Source organism: Pungitius pungitius, chromosome 2 (assembly GCF_949316345.1).
Source record: "Pungitius pungitius chromosome 2, fPunPun2.1, whole genome shotgun sequence".
Lineage (NCBI taxonomy): Eukaryota > Metazoa > Chordata > Actinopteri > Perciformes > Gasterosteidae > Pungitius > Pungitius pungitius.
In genome coordinates, this window is record NC_084901.1 from 2,571,332 (window position 1) to 2,596,684 (window position 25,353).

At 44.3% G+C, this 25,353-nt stretch overlaps 1 protein-coding gene across 1 annotated transcript; it reads right to left on the reverse strand.

The window, feature by feature from the left end:
- Nucleotides 1-2,630: 2,630 nt before the first annotated feature.
- Nucleotides 2,631-25,353, reverse strand: lin7a (lin-7 homolog A (C. elegans)). Its single transcript, XM_037461741.2, is given in 7 exon segments — nt 2,631-2,797; nt 3,617-3,828; nt 3,943-4,038; nt 4,040-4,153; nt 6,654-6,725; nt 19,802-19,920; nt 25,019-25,353. Coding segments are annotated over 7 exon segments (675 nt in total). The 5' UTR covers nt 25,056-25,353; the 3' UTR covers nt 2,631-2,772.

Sequence of the window (25,353 nt, forward strand, 5' to 3'; positions counted from 1 at the left end):
AATTAAGGAACATCAGCAAAAAGTGAGATTATTTCACAGTTTTGTACCGTTTTTTTGTAAAAATGATCACACAGAGTAACACTCACAGGCAACAGGTTTTTTTTTTTAACAGAATTTAGAGCAATGATTCGTTGTTTAGTGGATTTGTTTAAAGACGAGTACTCATCATCTTTTTTTAATACGGCTCATTCATTAATACTGCAGATTCTTGCTCTTTTACACGATGATCGGTAAGGTCTTTTTTAGCCAAATTACAGGTCAAGTTATTCCTCATGTGACGGACTGTGCCCATCTAACAAGGTGTGGGGATCGCGGTAGGAACTGATAGAGGTCAGCTGGTGCCATTAATCATCGTTGACAACAGCAGAAATCATTGGAAAAGTTCTGGAATTTAAAACTCACTCTTTGTGCCGGTGTACCTGTTTGTCCTTTCCTTCCAATGTGAGGCACCGTAAACACCTTTGATTGCGGCATCGACACCAGAGCGCAGCACAAATGGCCTTCTAATTATACTTAAGGGGGCGTGAGGGGGAGGCAAGGTGAACTTTAAATAAACTTGTGTCTCTACTGAATGTATTTAAAGTACAAGTATGCCAGTGTTGGTGAAAAGCAATGATATTAAAATACTGCTTTTTAATTATTTTGAAACATTTGATCCACTGTTGGAATCTCTACCAGTGCATGAAATTCATAAAGCTCACAATGCAAAAAAGTCACGCCGTTATTCAGATGTAGTTTAATTGAAATGGTCCAGTATAAAGTAGCAAACACTAGAAATACTTCACACACGATTAAACGACGGAGTATTGAATAATTCCCCAGTGGCGATGCACAGAGGACGAGCATGAAATCACGGGGAAATGAAGTCTGATTTTGGTTTTGTTCAGATTGTTCTGTTCTGTTGGTAATAACACGAGTCACGTGCCCTGCTGTAGTACTCAGATGCGACCACAGGGGGGAGGTGTTTCTTCTAGTTCCCACCTCGACGCGGTCTACTCAACGATCGATATATTCAAGTTAATAACTCCACGGTAAAAAAAAAGAATACATATTGATTCGTGGAGTTAATTCAAATAGTCCCTTTTAGTAAAATACTCGTCTTTACGTGAATGTTTTAAATCAATTCTTTGGAGGTAAATTGTGTGATGTTTGAGCAGAGAGCTGCAGGGACAGAAGAGGGAATTCATGTGGACTTTTGATCCGTCAAACAAACATTCGGTTTCCAGCACTGACTCTGGTGTTTTCACGGTATCACAGTTTGCTGTTGTTTTAGGAAGTTGCTACTAGCAGGAAAAGGTTAAAGGTCAAGTGTGCTCTTGCATGTGTCCGTGAGGAGATGAGGCATCGGCACCGTCTCATCTTCTATGTCTTCAGATGAAGCTGTGCAAGTTTGAATGATATTTTCCTCTTTATATTCTGCGAGCTTTGGCTTTAAAAACGAATTCTCCCCTTGTGTTCAATCAAACGTTTCCAAAGGTGTCACTCAGAGCTCCACCAGACCCTCAATGAACGATAGCAGGAAGACGTGTGAAGCACTGTACACAAGCACATCGATTTATTTATACAAATATAGTATGTATAACAATTGCATATCAACAGTTTGTGTTGTTTGTTTTTGTTGTTTTAATCTTTACGGTAAGTACATGACCATCAGCTTCAAAAATGTAAGTCAATTAAGAAAGAGTGCCTGTGATGTGGAGATACAAAAAGGGATGTGCGCATCGAGATGTTCCTCTAGAGGAGTGAGTGGATGTCTCCCTTTCACTGGCAGCAGGGGAGGGAACGGGGGGGGGGGGGGGGGGAGAGGGGGGAGATGCCTTTACAGAAGAAGAACAAACAGGTAGAGGAACGAGGAAAAGCCCCGAAACAAACAAACAAACAAACAGAACGAAGGAGGGCTCAGCACCAGAGACGTGGACCACAGAACACCTCTCATTAATAAACAGGTTTCCCCCTCACAGGTACAACGATTGTCCGAAACAATGGTGGAACCACAGGTGCTGGTATCCAGCTGCTATACAAGGAAAGGTTCTAAATGAGAAGCTGCACGTCTCAGGGAGAAAACGTCACTTTTCTGTTAAATCTCTGATCTCACAAACTGTAATACAGACACGGTCGGGAAAAAAATAATTTGAGCATATTTCTGATTTGATCCCACCCACGACTGAGAACATTCTGTCTGTCTGTCGGATACGGGACGACGTCTCCGAGTCTCACGGTGAGACGTGTCTTAACATCTCAGTGGGGGGGGGGGGGGGGGGGGGGTAGTTATTGCACGGCGTTTTGACGAATAATCTCTTCAGATGGGGGGGAGTCCAGGGGCCAGGTGTGAAGAAGCAGAAGGTTCCTGTTTATTGCTAAACCTACAAGATACAAAATCGTTCCTGCTACAATATAGAAGGTTAAAAAAAAAAAGAGATAAAAAGGAACACGAGCACCGGTTGAAGAATCAACAGAAAACGCCCAAAAAACTGTGTGAAGGGTGTAAACCGCCACGACAAACACAAGAAAAGGGGAGGAGAACAACTCATAAAAGAAAAAGGGAATGCGAAGTTAAAGTGGATGACCCCCCCACCCCCCCCCCCCCCCCCCCCCCCTTTGCTCAGCGATCGGTGGTGCACTGGAAGAGAGAGAGAGAGAGAGAGAGAGAGAGCAGAAGAGTCTTCTACTCGTTGGTTTCCTCCTCGACGGAGAGAGCCTCCGCTTTCGGGACCGTGAAACGGATTGGTCTTTTGAGATCCACTTCTTCTTCTTCTTCTTCTTCTTCGTCCTTCACTTCTTCTTCTTCTGGAACAACCTGCAGGGCGTCGCAGAGGAGAGACCAGCTGAGAGCGGCGCTTACAAACCGCAGCGGGGGGGCGTCACATCGTCACACGCTTTATGCAACCCTCTGCTGGTTGGAAGAGAAGAACGTGTGGATCTCGCTCATTGGAGGCCGCATACACATGCAGCGTCCTTCCTCCGATCTCTGATGTCATGCTACTTTCATGAAAGAATACATTAAAGTCAAATTCAAATACAAAAGTATTTTGTTCATGCATTCGTCGTGCTCTGCTCTCGGCACGCTGGGATTATAATAAAAAAAACGTTGACCCCTGCTCCTTCCCGGGAGAGAAAAAAAAAAAAAGTAAGTCCGGTCACCTTGAAGCGGGAGCAGCCGAGGGGTCTAAAGCGCGCGGGGGGGGGGGGGAGGGGGGGGCTGCGCACGTGCTCCTGGGGGAAAATGACGAAAGGCGACAGAATATCTAAACGTGCAGCGTCGCCTCCTCAAAATAGCGTTCAGGTCCAAAACCCTGTGCCGACCTTGAGGGGGGCGGGGGGAAGGCAAAGTGCAGTCCAAAACAAAGCAGTAAGCAACAAGAGAAGGCTGCAGACCTGTTGTCACGTGCTCTAAATTATATTTAATTAAATTCCTCCTATGAAATGAAATATAACAAGTTTAATACCGCCTGTGTCCACAGGGGGCGCCAAAATCCACACAACACAAAACGTTTCTATTCCCAGCTTTTTATTCTGCTTCCAACGCTTTAACCCTTCCTATTAAAACTTTGGCCATTCATTTCGTGTCTTCACCTTCGCCCCCCCCACCCGTAAAGCAATGAAGCGCCTCACCTACGACATGTGGTTCTGCTGGGAGGCCACGTTCTGCAGCTGCTGCTGCTGCATGAGGATCTGCTGCTGCTGGCGCCGCCGGGCCGTGCGCAGCTTCTCGAAGCGGGCCTCCATCTCCTCCAGCACTTTGGGGGTGTAGCGCACCACCAGCTTCACGCTGTCCTTGGCCGCCTTCAGCAGCTCCACCGCTTTTTCGTGGTGCTCGCCCTCCACGCTCTGCGGAAGGAGGGGGGGGGGGGGGGGGGGGGGGGGGGGAATGTGGAGATGTTTTTTTTTGTTGAGAAACTCCACCACGCCTGCGTATTTCTTTCGAGGAGCGGTGGGACTCACCACGCCGTTGACGGACAGGAGCTGGTCGCCTCGCTTCAGGCCGCCGTGCCTCTCGGCCACGCCCCCGGGGATGATGCGAGAGATGTAGATGGGGGAGGTTCTGCTCCTTGCCGCCCATCACGTTGAAGCCCAGCCCTTCCTCCGTCTTGGGCAGCTCCACCACCCTCGGGTGGGAGTGACCCTCGCTGGCCGCGAAGGCCGCGACCGTCGCCTGGAGAGGGAGGAGAGACGCGGGGGTTGGATTTTGAACTAATCACCCCCCCCCTCCCCAAAAAACCCTGAGAATCAACGGTAGACACCAGGTGAGCCTGAACCTCTTAACGCCTTGATGATTGGATTAGCTGAGCTTTCTCTGGAGAAAAATGAACCTCAAATTGAGTGTGGCAGTGAACAAGTGAAAGAAGAAAAAATAGTGTTGTTATAAATGCAGTTTCAAAAAGGTCAGAATGAACTCTGATGCTCAAATACATTTATCATCTGTGGCAAAGAGGGACAACAGTCTAACCCGGACTTCCCAGCACAAAGCGCTTGGTTATTTCCCTCTACCAGCTTCCCCCTGACCCCCCTGTCAGCTGGAGCGCTGTATTTCCCTTTTTACAAAAGAACTTTTTGAGAAAAAAAAACTTCCATTGCTCCCATGAAGCTCAGGCGATCATCTGTGTGCTTTATGACCCGCAGGACGTGCGATTTCAATAGAGATTTAGGTGCAGTAACTTCTCAAAGTTTAAGGCAAAGAGAGAGGGAAAAGTAGGCCGGAGTTTAAAGCTGCTTAAATCGTGTCATTATGGAGGCTGCAGGCTTTTTTTGCTTCATCATTGCAGTTTCTTTGCTCTTCTCACCAATATATTCATTCTCCATCATAGATATTCCCCAAATGTTTAGTAGTAGTTTTAGATTGACTTTGACTCCTATTTTTATGTCTAATTTCATCCATCCTTTTTAAAGGAACAGTTTGACAACACACGTCTTTGTGAAATGAGAACAAAGAGACCATTATCATGTCCCTGCAGAAATTGTGGACCAACATACATGTACCAACATACATGTACCAACATACATGTACCAACATACATGTACCAACTGGCCCACTGGGCTGTCTGTCCCGTCTCCGCTGCTCCTTCCAATCATCTACTCAAAACAAGAAGACGACGGCGACCTCTAGTGGTTCTCGGTCCTGTGGTACTTGACAGGAGCAAAAGGGGGGGTGGGGGGGGGGGGGGGCTCCAAACAGTGGAAGGTCTCGGTCGAACAAACACGACTTCCACCCAGTGAATCGCCGTTTTTTAAACCGCCATCTAAGGTTTTAATCATTAGAATCGTTAGAATGGAAAGGACAGTGGTGACGCGGCTGATTAATTCTGCAAAATGGCTAAAGATTTAACAGTCTAAAGATTTGCTGCTGTGCTGTAACGGTGTATTTCTTCAAAGAGAGACGGAGCCCTGCTTCCAGTAAAGTCTTAAACTCAAAGTATGTGCTCGATCAAAAAAAGTCAAACAAATATTAGGTCAAAAAAAATTGTTGGGTCAATTAAGTCTATTATAGGGGGAAAAAAAGGTTGAAGAACATTTAGTAAACAAATTTCAAATATGTTAGGTTGAAAAATGTCAGACAAAAGCCAACCCTTTTCATCTTAAAAAAGGACAAAAGTGAAAAACATAAAAAGAGGTTTAGAAAACCTTCTTCCAGCCTTTTTGCTCATTTTGAGACGATCACCTCCACCTTGTTATCCTCTAATCAAAGTCACACCGGTCAGGTGTGCTCCTCAACATGTTGAACCTTCCTTCTACCATTTCATCCATGTGTCTGTTGTTGGTTTGAGGGACACAAAAGAGAACGAAGCACTGGTCATTCAGAGCCTCGACCCCCCCCCCCCTCTCTCCCTCTCTCTCTCTCTCTCTCTCTCTCTCTCTCTCTGCATTCGCCGGCCCTCTCTCTGTTTGAGTGACCTGATCGCTGAATCGATTCGAGCTGTTGCTGGATAATCGCTATTTTTTTTTTTTGTCCTGTTTGAGTCATCGGCAAAAACCCGAGCGCGTACCCGAGCGCGTACCCGCGAGGCGGCTTCTCATCCGATGATTCCAGGTGGAGCCCCGACGTGGATTTAAAGATGGAAAGACGTTCGGTAAGTGTCAGTATTGGTGAAACAGGGATGAAACTGTCGGCTTTTCTTTTTGCTTTCAAAGCCAGTTGGTAACCACCAAAACTCTGTGTGACCTAATATTTGATCGCAGCCTAAATAAAGAGAGGGACCCTTTGAGGCTCATCGTCTGCCTATTTATTTAAATTATTTTGATCATTTGTATTTGATATTGATTGTTTTAATGTCTATGCACATTGTAAAGCACTTTGTGACCTTGTCTGGGAAAAGCGCTGTACAAATACATTTTACTTACTTACTTATTTTTACTCTTTATGTGCACGTGCCGGTTTGTTTTACACACGTGGGAAGAAAGATGTGTTATTGATTTTTTTGTGGGATTTCAAGGAAACTGAGCTGTTTTAAAAAAAAAAAATTCTTCCAGTAGAGCAAGAAGAAACCTGCAGATGAATCTCTATTCAGTGACTCTCTTATTTTATTTGTTTGAGGGGGGGGGGGGGGGGGTTGTTAATGTTAACGGGTTGCTGCTTTATCAGCTGAGGAGAACACACACTGGGCTCCTTTCACCTGACTTGATGCAAAGCCCCCGGGGGGCTGCAGAGCGGCTCCTACCTTTGCCGTGGCCCTCGCCTGGTACTCCGGGCAGCCGTTCACCGTGATGGTTTCGTGCATGTACTGGTACACCTGGAGAAGAGAACGGTGTAAGACACGGGCTTCTGGGGGGGGGGGGGGGGGTGTGTAAAACAAGGTTCCACAGAATCAATGCTGACCTTTTTCCAGTCGGGACGTGACCTTTTCTAGGGAGCTTAAAACCAGAGGAAGGCGGAGACTGAGCGAGAGGGGGGGGGGGGGCATAATTTAATACACTGCGACAAAAAGAGGGGGAACTTCTGAATGACACGGACCTGTTGCTAAAGGACAGTCTGTTCCCTGCACTGAAGATGGAAGTGATTCGCATTACAAAAAGGAAGTAGAGAGGAAATGCGTTTCGCTGAGTCGGTGATGAAACTGCCGCTTTTCTCCAACGCATTTAATTATTCCTCATTTTACATCCATTGCAGTTTGGATTCATGTGAGCGATTTCTTATCCGAATCGTGACGAAAGTTTTCTCAGTGCGAAAAAAAAACCTGGCGGCTTTCAGCACGATGTTTGTGGGTCAGGGAGGAATGTGAAGGATGCAATTCACTGGGAACGCGATGTCTTTGACGGCTTTGACGGCTCCTGCGCTCCATCAAAGGGATGTGCACCAACACGGCACAGGCCCGGACATATTTATATGCAAAAATGTCAGTAATGTGGGAAGAAAAAGAGAGAAAAATACAGCGGAGCTTCTGTTGTCTTGTCGCCAACCGCGTTCCCGACATGCAAACACATCAATGGCGCTGATGCGTTCAGGGGAAGTGTAGCCTGCAGACCCACAAACACACACACCTACACACCTACACACACACTCGGCTCCCAACCGGTACCTTTACCCGAGGACTTGTTCCACCTTTGCACATGTGGAGGCTGAGCACAGCTCTCCTCGCCTCCGCCTGCCTGCTGAGTGGCTTTTATTTTTAAAACACACCTGCTAATTCCAGCTATTCAATCTACCTGCAAATGATGTCACTCTCATCACTGCTGTCCGGTCTCTGCATTAAACTAGTGGCTTTGAAGGCCTAAGAGATGTTAATAAGTGTCTCTTTTCATAAACACGAGGGCAGTGTTACAGATACACTGAGAGAGAGCATCACAAAGTGCTCTCGGTTCGCTCCCAGCATGCATCAGTGGTGGATTTTAAAGCGCACTTTGCAGTTGAAAGGTCGATTCGTGGTCATTGCGAGAGCGAGGGAAGATTCCTTCTCACTGTTGTAAACCCTGCCTTCTCTCCCTATTCATTTAGATGGAATAAACGACACGATTAGCTAGCATGTTAGCATCCAGTCGACCGCTGCAGTCGCCCCAACTTGAGTCTGACGTTCCCTTTCTTTTAGTTGTGTGTAAGAGATGATATCAATTGAGAAATGCATTTACAACTAGAAAATGCATTTCCTGCTGAAAATGCGTTGGAATGCAGGCTGAAAATAATTTGAAAAAGTCGCTTAAAGTACAGAATTGAAACAAGCTGAAATACATTTAAAAATGGCTGAAAATACAGAAATTTTCTAAACATTGCTGAAATAGAAAAGGCTGAAATACATTTAAAATTGCTGAAATTACAGAAATGAGAAAAGCTGAAATGAACTTGAAAGAATTGCAAAAAAAGAAATTGGAGAAGCTTCTATGAATTTGAAAACACAAATAATAAAAGCTGAAATAATAGAAATAGGAAAAGCTGAGAATTAAAAAATACATTTTTTGTAATTGTGGTACTAGTGGTACTAGCAGCAGTAGAAGAAGTAAGTACTAGTTTCACTAGTATTTGAAAGCAATTGTGGTGTACCCATTGTTGAGGTACAGATAATCATTGAGGCTTTTATTTTGAAATAATGGAATTGGGTGGGGGGGTTTGAGAGACAGACTGTTTGTTATTCAAACCAAATGGACTTGGTAAAATAGATTTGTACAGCGCTCTTCTAGTCTTCTGACCACTCAAAGCACCTTAACACTACATAACATCATTCACCCATTCACACACCAATGACAGGACCTACCATACACAGTGGCACCTGCCCAACCAGTAACTAACATTCACACAGTGTAGTCACAGCTAGAGGAACAATTCTGGGATCAAGTGTCTTGCCCAAGGACACAGTGACATACAGGTTAGCCAGGCCTGGGATCAGACCGCCAACCCTCTGATTGGAGGACGGCCGCCCGCGCTCCCCACTCACCCACAGTCGCCCTAAGCTAAGAAAACTAAAGTTATTAATTGATGGGCCTCATCAAACATTACAGTAAGAATTCCCACCATTGGGGTTGAAATACTAGTAGTACTAGTAATATTAGTAGTAGTAAAAGTCATTTTAGTAATACTACCAGTTGAAATACTAGAAGTACTACTAGAAGTACTAGAAATATTAGTAGTGGTTGTAGTACTATTTGAAAGAGCAATACGTATTTAACAAAACAGCTTCATCCTAAGCTTCATGGCTAAATTAGATAATCATTGCAGCTTTTATTTTGAAATGATGGTATTGGGGGAGTGGGTGAGTAGGTGCAGGGGTTGAGAGACAGTATATATTATTTAATAGGCCTCATCAAACATTACAGTAAGAATTCCCTCCATTGGGTTGAAATACTAGTAGTAAAAGTATTTTAGTAATAATACCAGTTGAAATACTAGAAGTACTACTAGAAGTACTAGACATTCTAGTAGTGGTTGTAGTACTATTTGAAAGCGCAATAAGTATTCAACGAAACAGCTGAATCCTAAGCTTTATGTTTAAATAACATAATCACTGCAGCTTTTTATTTTGAAATGATGGTATTGGGTGAGTGGGTGGCGGGGTGGGGGGTTGAGAGACAGTATATATTATTTAATAGGCCTCATCAAACATTACAGTAAGAATTCCCTCCATTGGGTTGAAATACTAGTAGTAAAAGTATTTTAGTAATAATACCAGTTTAAATACTAGAAGTACTACTAGAAGTACTAGAAATATTAGTAGTGGTTGTAGTACTATTTGAAAGCGCAATAAGTATTCAACGAAACAGCTGAATCCTAAGCTTCATGTTTAAATAACATAATCACTGCAGCTTTTATTTTGAAATGATGGTATTGGGGGAGTGGGTGGGGGGGTTGAGAGACAGTATATATTATTTAATAGGCCTCATCAAACATTACAGTAAGAACTCCCTCCATGGGGGTTTGAAATGATGAGAGAAGGTGGAGAGAAGGAGGTCATGTCAGGCTGCACTAATCAGCTAATTAGGATCAGCTGTGAGTCACAGAAAGAGCCCCAGCTCGTTGGCGCGGCAACGGAGCAAGGTGCACTTAGCTCACAGACAGTTACCGAGAACCCACACCTCAAACAAATGCTTCCTGGAGCAAAACTATTTGGAGTAGCCAAAAAATAATTACATTTTGAGCGACACAAGACTCTACCGAACGTTTGAGTGTAGTTTTTATGTCTTTATGTCTTTTAAAACTGCTCTACCAACAGTTTACAAAACATGGACCCTCTCTTGTCTTCCGACTTTGCCCGCACTCTAGCGCTCACTCTAAATTCGAAAAGGACCCCAAAACTAGTGAAACATAATGAGTGGTTATGAAAAAACTATAATAGATATCAACAAGCTGTTTTTTTTAGGAAATTGTTAAGACTTGTGTCAACATTTTAAAGTTTAAATGGTGTCTCTAGCTGAAAGATTGGAAAAGCTGAAAAAGTTGAAAGTTGAAGAAGTTTTGAAAGGATTTGAAATTTAATACATTAGGAAACCATGTTAAAAAGGTTGAAGATATTAATTTATATTAATTCAATTATAAGAGCTAAAAAGCTGAAAAGTCATAGCACCCCTCCCCTGAATGAGCTGAACATTTTAATATTTGAATGGTCTTAATAGCTGAAAGTGTGAAGGAGTTGAAAGGTGCGGCGGAAGAAATAGAATATGAAGAAGATGAATAAGTCGGAACTAGAAAATGCATTTCCTGCTGAAAATGCGTTGGAATGCAAAAAGCTGAAGTTAATTTCAAAAAGTTGCTTAAAGTACAGAAATGAAACAAGCTGAAATTATTCTAAATATTGCTGAAAGAATAGAAAAAGCTGAAATACATTTTAAAATGGCTGAAAATACAGAAATGAGTAAAGCTGAAATGAACTTGAAACAATTGCAAAAAAACTGAAATGGGAGAAGCTTCTATGAATTTGAAATCACAGAAATAATAAAAGCTGGAATTAATTTCAAAAAGTTGCTTAAAATGCAACAAGCTGAAATTATTTTAAACATTGCTGAAAGAATAGAAAAAGCTGAAATACATGAATGAGAAAAGCTGAAATGAACTTGAAAGAATATCAAAAAAACAGAAATGGGAGAAGCTTCTATGAATTTGATATCACAGAAATAATAAAAGCTGAAATTATTCTAAACATTGCTGAAATAAAAAAGGCTGAAATACATTTAAAAATTGCTAAAAATACAGAAATGAGAAAAGCTGAAACGAACTTGAAAGAATTGGAAAAAACAGAAATGGGGGAAGCTTCTATGAATTTGACAAAATACAGAACTAATAAAAGCTTAAATTACTTCTAAACATTGCTGAATCTTTTTCATTCAAACTTAATGAACTTGTACACCGCTTTGCTAGTCTTCTGACAACTCAAAGAGCTTTAATACTAGATGACATCTCTCACTCATTAATACACTGATGACACAACCTACCATACACAGTGGCACCTGCCCATGTGCACAGAATAAACAAGACAGGAGAAGATCCTGGCAACAAGTCAAAATAAAATATAAAAACATTTTGCATGGTTGGTGAGTGCCTCAAAAGTTTGCAAATAGTGTAGAAATTACTGAAAGCTTCGTGGCGGTCCCATCAGAAACGCCCCTGGATACTTCCGGATAAGTTAACCGGCATGTCTTGATGACGTCATAAAGATGCGCGGTTTTGTGAAATAAACATGGACGCATACAGCGCCAATGACTAATACAAGTACTCCGTGTTTCACTTGGACAATTAAATGTTAGTGGACACACACAAATACTACAGCCCCCATCTCGATTACAATTGTTCACTCCTCAGTGCGCAGTTTCGCCCACCAGCGAACCCCCTCCTCCCCCCTAACCCCGGCTGGTCCACCGTAACTTTTGACGTGCTTATTAACTGACGGACCTTCTTGCGGTCCGATGAAGGTTATTAATAGTATATTAAGTTGACGCTCTGTTGTGTAAAATAAAGACCAAACGATCTCCTGTCATTCGCGTAAGAAAACAAACTCACGTATCTGCAGCTCAATCCCCGAAGGAACAACGTCACGCCACTCCCCGTAACTTTTGACGTGCTTATTAACCTACGGACCTTCTTGCGGTCCGCGAAAAGGTTATTAATAGTATCACTCGCGTAAGAAAATAAACTCACGTGCCTGCAGCTTAATGACAACACCGAATGAACAACGTCACACCCACGGTTTATGTCTCCAGCGGGGAGTAGCCTTGTTAGCAGTATAGCTAGCTAGCAATCTAGTACTTATGGCTCTCACATGTCTCAAATATCTTACGGTCCAGCCTCCACATTACTTACTGTCTGCTCATCCCGGGTCTCCGTCCCAACTCACGACACGCACGTCCATACGTACCGTTATCTAACCACGGTTAAACCTGCACGTCCATACGTACCGTTATCTAACCACGGTTAAACCTGCACGTCCCTGAGCTACGTCTTTATGGCCATAGATCAACAGCTGGTCGCTAATTAGCTCACGGCGAAGAGAGTGAAGAGATTTAGACAAAATCCACACCTCAAACAAATGCTTCCTGGAGCAAAACTATATGGGGTAGCCAAAAAATAATGACATTTTGAGAGACCCAAGACCCTATCAAACGCATGAGTGTAGTTTTTATGTCTCTGTGTGTTTTAAAACTGCTCAAACAGCCGTTTACAAAAAGTGTACCGGCTGTGTTTTTTTTTTTTAAATGTCGGCAGATTTGTATGGAAGCTTATGGGGCTCGGGGCAGACTTTGTCTCACAATCGGGCTCCTCACGCAAAAAGTAAATGACTCTGAGATTTCAAACTTATACGAGTCCAACCAGCACAAGCACGGCTAATGTTTTCTTTTTAAATGAAGGCTGAAAAGTGAATATTGTGGCCGTAAAGATAAAAGTGCCTCTTTTTTTTTTACTGAATCCTGACAAGGCGCTCACTCTAAATCGCGGGACCATCCGGAAAACTCCACTCTAAATTCGAAAGAAACCCCAAAACTACTGAAACATAATTAGTGATTATGAAAAAACTATAATAGATATCAACAAGCTGTTTTTTTAATGAAATTGTTAAGACTTGTGTCAACATTTTAAAGTTTAAATGGTGTCTCTAGCTGAAAGATTGGAAAAGCTGAAAAAGTTGAAAGTTGAAGAAGTTTTGAAAGGATTTGAAAATTTAATCCATTAGGAAACCATGTTAAAAAGGTTGAAGATATTAATTTATATTAATTCAATTATAAGAGCTAAAAAGCTGAAAAGTCATAGCACCCCTCCCCTGAATGAGCTGAACATTTTAATATTTGAATGGTCTTAATAGCTGAAAGTGTGAAGGAGTTGAAAGGTGCGGCGGAAGAAATAGTAGAATAAGGCGGAATAAAGATTAGAAGAACAATACTTGGAATGCTTGAAGCATTCCAACTAATAAAGATTAGAAGAACAATACTTGGAATGCTTGAAGCATTCCAACTAATACTAGAAAATGCATTTCCTGCTGAAAATGCGTTGGAATGCAAAAAGCTGAAGTTAATTTCAAAAAGTTGCTTAAAGTACAGAAATGAAACAAGCTGAAATTATTCTAAATATTGCTGAAAGAATAGAAAAAGCTGAAATACATTTTAAAATGGCTGAAAATACAGAAATGAGTAAAGCTGAAATGAACTTGAAACAATTGCAAAAAAACTGAAATGGGAGAAGCTTCTATGAATTTGAAATCACAGAAATAATAAAAGCTGGAATTAATTTCAAAAAGTTGCTTAAAATGCAACAAGCTGAAATTATTCTAAACATTGCTGAAAGAATAGAAAAAGCTGAAATACATAAATGAGAAAAGCTGAAATGAACTTGAAAGAATATCAAAAAAACAGAAATGGGAGAAGCTTCTATGAATTTGATATCACAGAAATAATAAAAGCTGAAATTATTCTAAACATTGCTGAAATAAAAAAGGCTGAAATACATTTAAAAATTGCTAAAAATACAGAAATGAGAAAAGCTGAAACGAACTTGAAAGAATTGGAAAAAACAGAAATGGGGGAAGCTTCTATGAATTTGACAAAATACAGAACTAATAAAAGCTTAAATTACTTCTAAACATTGCTGAATCTTTTTCATTCAAACTTAATGAACTTGTACACCGCTTTGCTAGTCTTCTGACAACTCAAAGCGCTTTAATACTAGATGACATCTCTCACCCATTAATACACTGATGACACAACCTACCATACACAGTGGCACCTGCCCATGTGCACAGAATAAACAAGACAGGAGAAGATCCTGGCAACAAGTCAAAATAAAATATAAAAACATTTTGCATGGTTGGTGAGTGCCTCAAAAGTTTGCAAATAGTGTAGAAATTACTGAAAGCTTCGTGGCGGTGCCATCAAAAACGCTCCTGGATACTTCCGGATAAGTTAACCGTCATGTCTTGATGATGTCATAAAGATGCGCGGTTTTGTGAAATAAACATGGACGCATACAGCGCCAATGACTAATACAAGTACTACGTGTTTCACTTGGACAATTAAATGTTAGTGGACACACACAAATACTACAGCCCCCATCTCGATTACAATTGTTCACTCCTCAGTGCGCAGTTTCGCCCACCAGCGGACCCCCTCCTCCCCCCTAACCCCGGCTGGTCCACCGTAACTTTTGACGTGCTTATTAACTGACGGACCTTCTTGCGGTCCGATGAAGGTTATTAATAGTATATTAAGTTGACGCTTTGTTGCGTAAAATAAAGACCAAACGATCTCCTGTCATTCGCGTAAGAAAACAAACTCACGTATCTGCAGTTCAATCACCGAAGGAACAACGTCACGCCACTCCCCGTAACTTTTGACGTGCTTATTAACCTACGGACCTTCTTGCGGTCCGCGAAAAGGTTATTAATAGTATCACTCGCGTAAAAAAATAAACTCACGTGCCTGCAGCTTAATGACAACACCGAAGGAACAACGTCACAACCACGGTTTAAGTCTCCAGCGGGGAGTAGCCTCGTTAGCAGTTTAGCTAGCTAGCAATCTAGTACTTATGGCTCTCACATGTCTCAAATATCTTACGGTCCAGCCTCCACATTACTTACGGTCTGCTCATCCCGGGTCTCCGTCCCAACTCACGACACGCACGTCCACACGTACCGTTATCTAACCACGGTTAAACCTGCACGTCCCTGAGCTACGTCTTTATGGCCATAGATCAACAGCTGATCGCTAATTAGCTCACGGCGAAGAGAGTGAAGAGATTTAGACAAAATCCACACCTCAAACAAATGCTTCCTGGAGCAAAACTATTTGGAGTAGCCAAAAAATAATGACATTTTGAGAGACACAAGACTCTACCGAACGTTTGAGTGTAGTTTGTATGTCTCTATGTGTTTTAAAACTGCTCAAACAGCCGTTTACAAAAAGTGTACCGGCTGTGTTTTTTTTTTTTTAAATGTTGGCAGATTTGTATGGAAGCGTATGGGGCTCGGGGCAGACTTTGTCTCACAATCAGGCTCCTCACGCAAAAAGTAAATAACTCTGACATTCCAAACTTATACGAGTCCAACCAGCACAAGCACGGCTAATGTTTTCTTTTTAAATGAAGGCTGAAAAGTGAATATTGTGGCCGTAAAGATAAAAGTGCCTCTTTTTTTTTTACTGAATCCTCACACGGCGCTCACTCTAAATCGCGGGACAATCCGGAAAACTCCACTCTAAATTCGAAAGAAACCCCAAAACTAATGAAACATAATTAGTGTTTATGAAAAAACTATAATAGATATCAACAAGCTGTTTTTTTTATAAAATTGTTAAGACTTGTGTCAACATTTTAAAGTTTAAATGGTGTCTCTAGCTGAAAGATTGGAAAAGCTGAAAAAGTTGAAAGTTGAAGAAGTTTTGAAAGGATTTGAAAATTTAATCCATTAGGAAACCATGTTAAAAAGGTTGAAGATATTAATTTATATTAATTCAATTATAAGAGCTAAAAAGCTGAAAAGTCATAGCACCCCTCCCCTGAATGAGCTGAACATTTTAATATTTGAATGGTCTTAATAGCTGAAAGTGTGAAGGAGTTGAAAGGTGCGGCGGAAGAAATAGTAGAATAAGGCGGAATAAAGATTAGAAGAACAATACTTGGAATGCTTGAAGCATTCCAACTAATAAAGATTAGAAGAACAATACTTGGAATGCTTGAAGCATTCCAACTAATAATAATATGAAGAAGATGAATAAGGCGGAATAAAGATTAGAAGAACAATACTTGGAATGCTTGAAGCATTCCAACTAATAATAATATGAAGAAGATGAATAAGGCGGAATAAAGATTAGAAGAACAATACTTGGAATGCTTGAAGCATTCCAACTAATAAGGCGGAATAAAGATTAGAAGAACAATACTTGGAATGCTTGAAGCATTCCAACTAATAATATGAAGAAGATGAATAAGGCGGAATAAAGATTAGAAGAACAATACTTGGAATGCTTGAAGCATTCCAACTAAATATGAAGAAGATGAATAAGGCGGAATAAAGATTAGAAGAACAATACTTGGAATGCTTGAAGCATTCCAACTAATAAGGCGGAATAAAGATTAGAAGAACAATACTTGGAATGCTTGAAGCATTCCAACTAATAAGGCGGAATAAAGATTAGAAGAACAATACTTGGAATGCTTGAAGCATTCCAACTAATAAGGCGGAATAAAGATTAGAAGAACAATACTTGGAATGCTTGAAGCATTCCAACTAATGAAGGTGAAGACTTTCATCTAATGTCCACCCCGAGTGCCCCGAATAACCGGACAAAGGGCCGCGTGCTTCTAAATGTCCGTCCGCTCTCGTCGTGGCTGCACTTTGCACCAAAGAACCCGTTTGTCCCCCGGGGCATCTTTTCAATTACTCCTCTCCTGTGCCCCCCCCCCTCCTACAAGGAGGACGCCACAAAGCCATAAAGCAGAGCAAGAGCCCCGGGTGGGGGGGGGGGGTTCAGCGCTGCTTTTAACCACGGCTTCCCGCTTCCTCTCCTGAGTAAGCAAGTCGGGGAGGATCCTCCGCCCTATTTTGTTTAATAATTTTTTTTTTTTTTTTTAAATGGCTGCAGAGGTGGGTGGAGAATTAACTGCAGCATTAAAGCTGAGGGAAGATGCTCTCGCTCTGGGCCGATTTCATTTGCACCTCCTGCGTGAGAACTTCTCACCCTCCATCATTTCCAGCTGGTTAGCTCTTCCCGTCGCGTCCTTCCTTTTTTCCCATTTGCAAGGCTGATTGCCGCCGACAACTCACTGAATCATCGATGAACGCGGCGGGGAAGGACAGCCGGCTCGTCAAACGCTGTCCCCTTTTTGGCATTTAGCTGCAGGACAAGACCCGCCCCCCTGTCGTCCTTAACGAGGCTGATTCCTGCTGTATTGCACTGTTGCAGACGTATGGAGGATGGGATGAGGTCACCTCACGGACACGATTAGTAACGACGGGTCTCTTCAGGCTGTGCATCGGCCCTGCAGAGCGTCACATGAGCTACGTCACGTGCGGGTGGAGGTTTTTGTTGGTGGATGCGTGAGTGTTTTTTTGTTCATCTTGCAGGCTGCTACTTTATTCATCTTTGTGTTATTATGACGTGAAAGTCAACCTTCAGCACCATGAGATTGGTAATCCATCACAATGAACATCCATTTGTGGCTGTTTCTTTGGCTGAAAGTGCTGACTTGTTTCTTCCAGAGAGGTGTGTTCATGTGCTGGTGACAACTCTTATATCTGTGGTATCAAAGAAAATCAAACCACGAACAAAGAAACACGTAAGTACTGAAAATGATTAGATTTTGTTCACAACCTATTAATGTTTCTGGAATCTGGAACAACCATTTGTTACCCCCCAAAACCTTCCAAATCCTTTACAACATTCCCTAAGAACACCATCAGAAGGCAACGATCCTGAATTGTGATATTTCCCGACAACAACTTGTGCATAACGACAGTAATCGCCCTAACAACGGTCAGCCCTCACAGCCTGTCCACGGAGCCGTCCTATTGCCTCCTCCCACAAACCAGTCATCGGCGATAAGCAGCCTCTCTGCAGCCTCTCTGCAGCCTCTCTACGGCCTCTGCGGCGTCTTTGCAGCCTCTCTGCAGCCTCTCTGCAGCCTCTCTACGGCCTTTGCGGCGTCTTTGCAGCCTCTCTGCAGCCTCTCTGCAGCCTCTACGGCCTCTGCGGCGTCTTTGCGGCCTCTCAGCGGCCTCTTTGCAGCCTCTACGGCCTCTCTGCGGCCCACTCATCTCGGGGCAGCTGTGCTGGTTTCCCTGGTGACTGTGTTCGGCCGGCTCTTTTCTGGGTGGAGTGGTCGGCGTCCTTGCCTCTTGGCAGAGGTTGTGCGCTGTTGCCGCTGCTGTTGCTAAGGTGCTTTACAGAAGTTTTTTTTTAAGAATCATCGGGGGGGCGGGCGGGCCGTTGGGGTGCGGATGTGCCAGGTTTCCCCGAGAGGGCCGAAGGAGATCTGGACACTTGGACATTTCTTGTAATTGTTGTCATTTCCAGGGCCATTTCCTTTTCATTATGAGCTACTAGCTGTAAACAAAGCTTCTAATGAGTTGACATGAGGAACATGCTGAAAGGACTTATAAGGACTTTACTTTGTAGCAGTGTTGACGTACATTGATCACTGCAGCTGGCTTTCCATTCCTAAGATGGTTGATACAAATGAACACTCTTACTGCTATTAAAGTTATTTTGGGCTCCGACGTAGTGCAATCTTCATCCAAATGCCACTTTACAGCATTGTGATTGTCTGCTTGTTGCCTGCTTTCATTTCAAATGACGTGTTCACTTTGTTTACGATTAAAAGAGATGTGTCATCTGTCCCTCTGCCCCTCAAAGTCATGTTTGCTTAACTAACACGCGGCTCTGGGTGATGCTGCAGTACATCAAAACAGACGCGGCGCTGAATACTTGACGGATTAATGGGCGGCCGTCAGCGTTAATGAAGAGGAGAAAAAAAAACTGCTGTTTATGTTGCACATTATTTCCCTACCTGTAAAATGTGATTAAACTTCAATCTAAGCAGCTCAAGTTAATTTGATGCTGCTAATGTTTTATGGCCTCTTGATTATACAAATGTTCGGTTTAAATCTTTTATGCCGTTAAAACGTCCCTGTTGCTGTTCACCTCGCGCAGTAATAAAGCAGAGCACTAATATCACGTTTTTATTATGCTGCGTTCATCTCTGTGATTGATGCGACTTGAAGGCACGCTCTCGGATTTATTTGTCTAACAGCCGTCATTTCTCACCGTTGCTGAGTTTCGGAGCATCACTTTTCATCTGGGGACACATTTTAGCACCGGTTTTCTGCACAATAAATTCAAGGAGTGGTATATCTTTCGCTTAATAGAATTTTTCCGTGACTTTGAAAAATGATGTTAACAGCTTCAGCCCCCGGTTGCCAAATGGGATGATAAATTCCAAATTCATAACTTCTTAACAATACATTTGCCATTTAATTCCTTTGCTGTGCAGTTAATTTAACAGCACTATAACTGCAACCAAAGGGAAACTTCCATCCCATGCAGGATTCTGGTAATAAGAGAAAAGGCAACTAACCCTAACCCATCCAATAAGTATGTTTTTGTGTTGGCTAAGGGATGCTGTCTCTGCAGAACTGTAAATATGACCATCAATAACGCCAACATCCCAAAACGCCTGCAGACAACTGGCCAAAACAGATTGTGCAGGAGTCATCACTTCACACTTTACTGTCACAGTGCACAGTTCCAATAACCCTGTAATAACCAGAGGGCCTCACCGCGGTAACCATCGCCGTCATGAACAACCGCCCAGTCAAAAGCAACGCCGAGCACGCCGATGGGTCGGCACGGCAACGCGGCGAGGAGTTTGCGAGATGCAAATTAGTCATGTCATGTCGGCGTGACTCACCTCTCGGATGGCCGTGCAGAACTCGCTCTGCAGCACCTTCTTCAGAGACTGGAGCTTGTGACCGGGCACGTCACCCGACTCCTGCAGCTTCTCCAGCAGCTCGATGGCCCTGGCAACATCTGGCAGAGAGAGAGGGGGGGAGAGGGAGAGGGAGAGAGAGAGAGGGAGGAAGGGAGGGAGAGGGTGTGTTTGTGCTTTGGCTTTTGAGAGTGAGTGAGGGCGAAAACAACTCCTCCGGCCAAAAGGTAACATTTAAAGAATTACGAGGCTTTACCACTAAACCTAAGCCCGGGGTTAGAAGCCGCCACTCGGCTCAATGGGTCGGCCAGCCGGGCCGATTCATTTCCTGCCCCCGTGGGACCGGCTGAGGAGACAACGCAACAGGGTGGAGAGGGAGGATATTTGGTGCTCGATCACTGGATCGCTGGAGCTCAATGTCATGTTTTATTCAGCCCCCGTGTGGCCACACAAGGAGAGATTAGTGGCGCTGTGTTGATTTACACCCGGTGCGATCCCACCGAAACCCATCGTGCATGCCCCCCCTCCCCTCCTCCCCCAGGGAAAAGGCTGCAACTCATTTAATTCGATCAATCTATTAATGATTAATCGAGGGTTGCAGGCCCCGGTGGGAGAGGAGGCAGGAAGTGGTCTCCAGCTCTCCCACAAGGTCACAAAGAGAAAATGTGCAGCGGGGGACCCTCGGGGGGGGCGCCGCACGGTGAAGCGCCGGGTCACATCGATCCGCTGCAAAGTGAAAGTCCGGTGCCCACCGAGACCCCCCCCCCCCCCGTGGCTCCGGAGGATCAATCCAACCAATCGGGCAGATGTGAGGCGGCGAGGCGGGTCATCGGTGCTGGATAACATGGTTTCAAACTCGGGCTTTTCATATTCTATTACTCATGAAATATCAATCTGAATAGTACGTTGTTCGTTTTGGGATTCCGAGAGCTGTCAGTCTGCCTTGATTGATACTTTTGCATACAATTTTTCCCGCTCAGTTTTTCTCCCTCTACGCCGAAATACCGAAAAGCACATTTCCCGAAGAGCTCGTAATGAGCTGGAGCACTTCCAGGAGGCGAGGGCATCCATCTCTGTGGTTTATGACCGTTTCTTTTCTCATTAAACGGAGGTCAGGGGCGATCTGGGAAAGAGTTTTTTTTTTCTCCTCCTCTGAGCCTTCATTGCCATGTTCACATGCTCATTAGCACCATTTTCTTTATCCACATCAAGGAGCCTCTGCAGGCGTTGGGAATTTGACTTCAAAGATTGACTCTGCAGACACTCTTCAGCGCTTTCATCTGGCTGATCAAAAGTGATGCCTCGTCATTTCCTCGTATAATCGCTCTAAACTTGTTTTGAATTTGGGTCATTTAAAAATTAAAAGCTCCGTCAGCCTCAGACAGACGAGCTTCGTGTCACTGGACGCTCACCGGCCGCGGTGAAGTGCGTGTACGTCGCGCCCCGGTGCCCCAAGTGATCGCAAAAAAAAAAAGATGGCGGCGGAGCCCTTTTGGGGCGCCTCACGCGGCGGGGCGGAGGACCTTCTGCGGCGCGAAAGGCCTCACCTGGCGTCACGGGACAGACGACGCCCCGCCCGAAAGGTAACACCGAGTATGTGCTCGATGCCCACGTGGCAGTTGAACCCCCCCCCCTCCACTTTGCATTGAGATGCTTTCGTATTACAGGTAGCTTGATGCTTCTGCTCCTACGTCCTAAACAGGATAATTAGTAACAGTTTAGACTTTCAGTCAAAGGGAAATCCTGAAAAAAAAGAAGAAAAGCTGATCAAAACGTTTTTGCAACTTTAAACTTTAGCTGAGTGCAAAGTTCCAGCGCTCACTTTAGTTTAAAAGACACGGGCGCCTGGTTTGGGTTTTAATGCAGTCATTTATATTCACGCTTTCACTGCTACCTTCACACCAACTTCCTCCTCCTCCTCCTCATCATCACACACACGAGCTCTCTCTCAGTCTCTAGTTTTCCTCTTGCGGCGGCGCGCTTGTTACCTGCACCGCATCAGCATTCAGCTGTAGCTGCGTCTCGGGTGATTTCAACACGCAACCTCTTCGGGGCCCAGAGGCTCCTGAGTGGAAATTTCTGACTCGTTAGCAGCTAAATATTCCACTTTGTTCACCAAGCTCGACGCCAACTCTTTGTGTGCATTTTGTGCGCGTTCTGTTTGCTGCTGAGCAGGGCGGGGGAAAAAAGTGCTCCCCGGATCTGTCGTGATGATAATGATAATTCTCTAAAAGCGACAAAATGAAGCGAGAAATGGAATAGTCAAAACAAAGACAAGACTTGTGCTGCTGCATGAGTGACCCATTTGAACATCTCACTGGACCAAATATCTACTACTAAAAATCCAGTGGAGAGGAATCCAGGTTCAAGCCCTCGAGTGCCTCATAGAATCTCAACCCTGAGACGCTGCGGGGCCCTCGGCGGGATTCGCCGTGTCCAGATGTGTGCAACATCTGCACAAGGGGGAGGGGGGGGTGGTGGGGCGGTCTCTGCGCTGCGCGTCGGCCCCTGAAAAACTGAGCTGAGAGCGAACTAAGTCATTCTCACTGAGCGCCGTGACGGAGCCTTCAAAGGGAAGAAAAAAGCATCTTTCTCTCTCTCTCTCGTTACGCGGCACAACGTCAGAAGTTGTAATCGCAGCGTGCCTTTCCTTTTTGAGGAGCGGCGGCGTGGCGGTGGGACGACAGAGGTCCTGCCGGTTGTCAATTGCCCTAAAAACCCTGAGAGTGGAACGTCCACGAAGAAGAGACCTCGCCATCTGCCGCCGCCGCTCTGACCCGGGTGTCCTTCTGCGTCCTCGGGCCTCCTCTGCTGCTTATTCTAACCACGATGACTGAATGTGCTAAATGGGACAGTGGGGGGGGGGTGTTAATTAAACAAGTCCCACGGCCCTGCTGCGACAATCCATGAGAATCCATTGCTTTTGTTCCTCTTTCGGAAGGAATGAATGCAAATAAGTTTGCTGCTTGCGTTTTGGGGTCATCAAAGGTCATGGTGGGAAATTTGAAGAAGCCTCTAAATGAAGCAGAAGCCGTGTTGGTACAGCTGATAATACTTAGAGGCCTTTTTAAACACACGCCCACTACACTACTCTCCAATTATGGAATCAGGTGTGTAGGTTATGAGCCAAACCATCAGTTGCTAATATATATAATTCAGTCTCCACCACGGAGTCAATTATCTTTAATGGTGGCTCATTCCCATGCGATAGATATTTGAAGCCAACACTTTTTGGTCTGCACGTTCATGCCCCGCTAGAAATTATATCACTGTTTTTTCAATCTATCACTGTCAGTTAGGACTTTTCAATGCGTGAAGTACTTTTGTTTTTATGCAAAAAGCCACAATTCTCATCAGCCCGAGCTTCTAAAACAAGACGTGTTAAATATAACGGCACACGTTGAATATGGCAAACATTAAACCTGAATACGTAGCATAGCATTTACCTCAGTGGACACAACTTGCACACTATTGCGCACACACAACTGCCTTTGCTCATTCTGTGTCAGAAGCATCGACCTCTGACCTCTGGTCACACTGGCCTTTTTGCGGTTAAGAGAATGCAGGAGTGAGTGTGTGAGATATTCAGATCAAATCAATTGCTCTCGGATGCTTTAATCACAGTAATTTCCTCTGACAACAACAGGAAGGCCAGTGATGTAAGATCTGTTCATCCCGCTGTGACCCCACAAGCCGAGTGGGAGCACTTCTACCCGCCCCGTGGCCCGAGGCCTCCTGCCCCCGAGACGCCGCACAAGACGCCGCCGCCGCCGCCTTTTCATTAGCAATCATGGTGCTTTCTCAAAAGTGGCAGCAGCTGAAAAAGGGAGCCCGTGGTGTTGCCTCTCTCGGTGCGATCCTGTCATTATTACTGCTCCTGCCCGTTACAGCTGAAATTCATGCCACACATGTGAATATGGATCAGCCCCCTCCCTCCCCTTCGGCTCCCAGCGCTCACGTCTGAATCACCGCCCCAGCGAGATCAGATAAGGCCGGCTCGCTGACATTTTACCAAGAAGGAAGACACGGCGTATCTTCCGCTGTGTGTTTACGAGCCTCAGCTGAGATGGAGGAGGCGTCTCCTGTGGGGGTCTTTGCCTCATTTCATGACCTCTGTGCATGGCGAAGCGCTTCGGGGCACCCGGCAGGAGCGTGCATCAGTGAGGCCCAACTGCAATGCACTTTTTAGTGGAGGTTTTAATTCTGGAAGGATCAGTTGTGGCCAATATTCCACATAACAAGCAACACCGCCCTGCATAATAAGGTATGCTCCGGATAAAGAGTATCTATGGAGCTGATGCTGGCTTTCCTTTACTTGGCGGTTTCCTCTGCAAGACTTGCGCAATATTACATTTCACCAAAGGCAGTGGAGGGATTGAAATCCATATCTCCATGCTATTAATAAAGCTGCTTTAATAGGTCCTCTCCAACACAATTTCCTAACGTGCATAATGGGAGGGGTGAATGGAAATGAGTACCCCGAAGGCATGACTACCACGTGCACGAGCTGAGGGGGGTGCAGCGATGTGTGTTTATGTCGCACGGTGTGTAATTACATTATAATGCCACCTCAGCCCGGAGTAAACACTACCTGTGGTGCGTCTGCACCAACAGGCACCCGGCACGAAGACTTCCACTGCATCTTTCTAACAAGTGCAGGAAATACAACAACGGCTGCACCTGTCTCATTGAAATACCAAAGTCATTTTTGTCTCGTGCCAACGCGCTTCAGTGGCTTCATTTTTTACAGATGGAAAGCAAAAAAAAAAAAAAAAAGCAAGAAGAAGCGAGCCGTAACCGGATGATATTACCAAGCATGTTACGTAATAGAGATGGGAATAAACAAATCCTACTGCGAGGTGTCCCGTTGGTCGAATAAATGCTGGTGAACGAAGGCACGCGCACATGAACCGCGTGCACGTTCATTCCACGCAGGCAACCGTTCTGCAAAATGACCGCACGGAACCGCTTTTAAAAAAATATTTATTTATTTATTATTTGGAAGCGTAGCTTTCGAATAACGAGCCGTGAAAAACAAGCTGCGCGGAATCCAAGTCGTGCACAAAACACCCGAACCGACCGCGAGCTGTCGGTTCCATCTCCCAAGTTCGAATACAAAATATTTAAAAAAATAGATATTTTTAAAAAACCCACACACACACACACACACACACACACACACAGCTCCGAAAGCCTTACCTCGATCCAGAGAGAGCGGTTGGACCACTGTCGCCATGACTGCTGTTTACTGGAGACTGGAGAGACTACAGGGGCTGCAGCATCACACACAGGGAGAGAGAGAGGGAGGGAGAGAGAGAGAGAGAGAGGGAGGGTGGGAGTGGTTGGGAGGAAATTAATCCACCTTCATGTAAGACGTGGGTGAATTTTTATTGCTATTATCCTATTATTAAATAAATGCTCATCTGCGTGTGCGTGATGCAACAACCTCATGCCTCCACCATGTTGACGATGCAGGACCACTGCTCACGGATCAATGAACTGACCCTGATTAAAAAGAATAAAAAGTAGTGGTT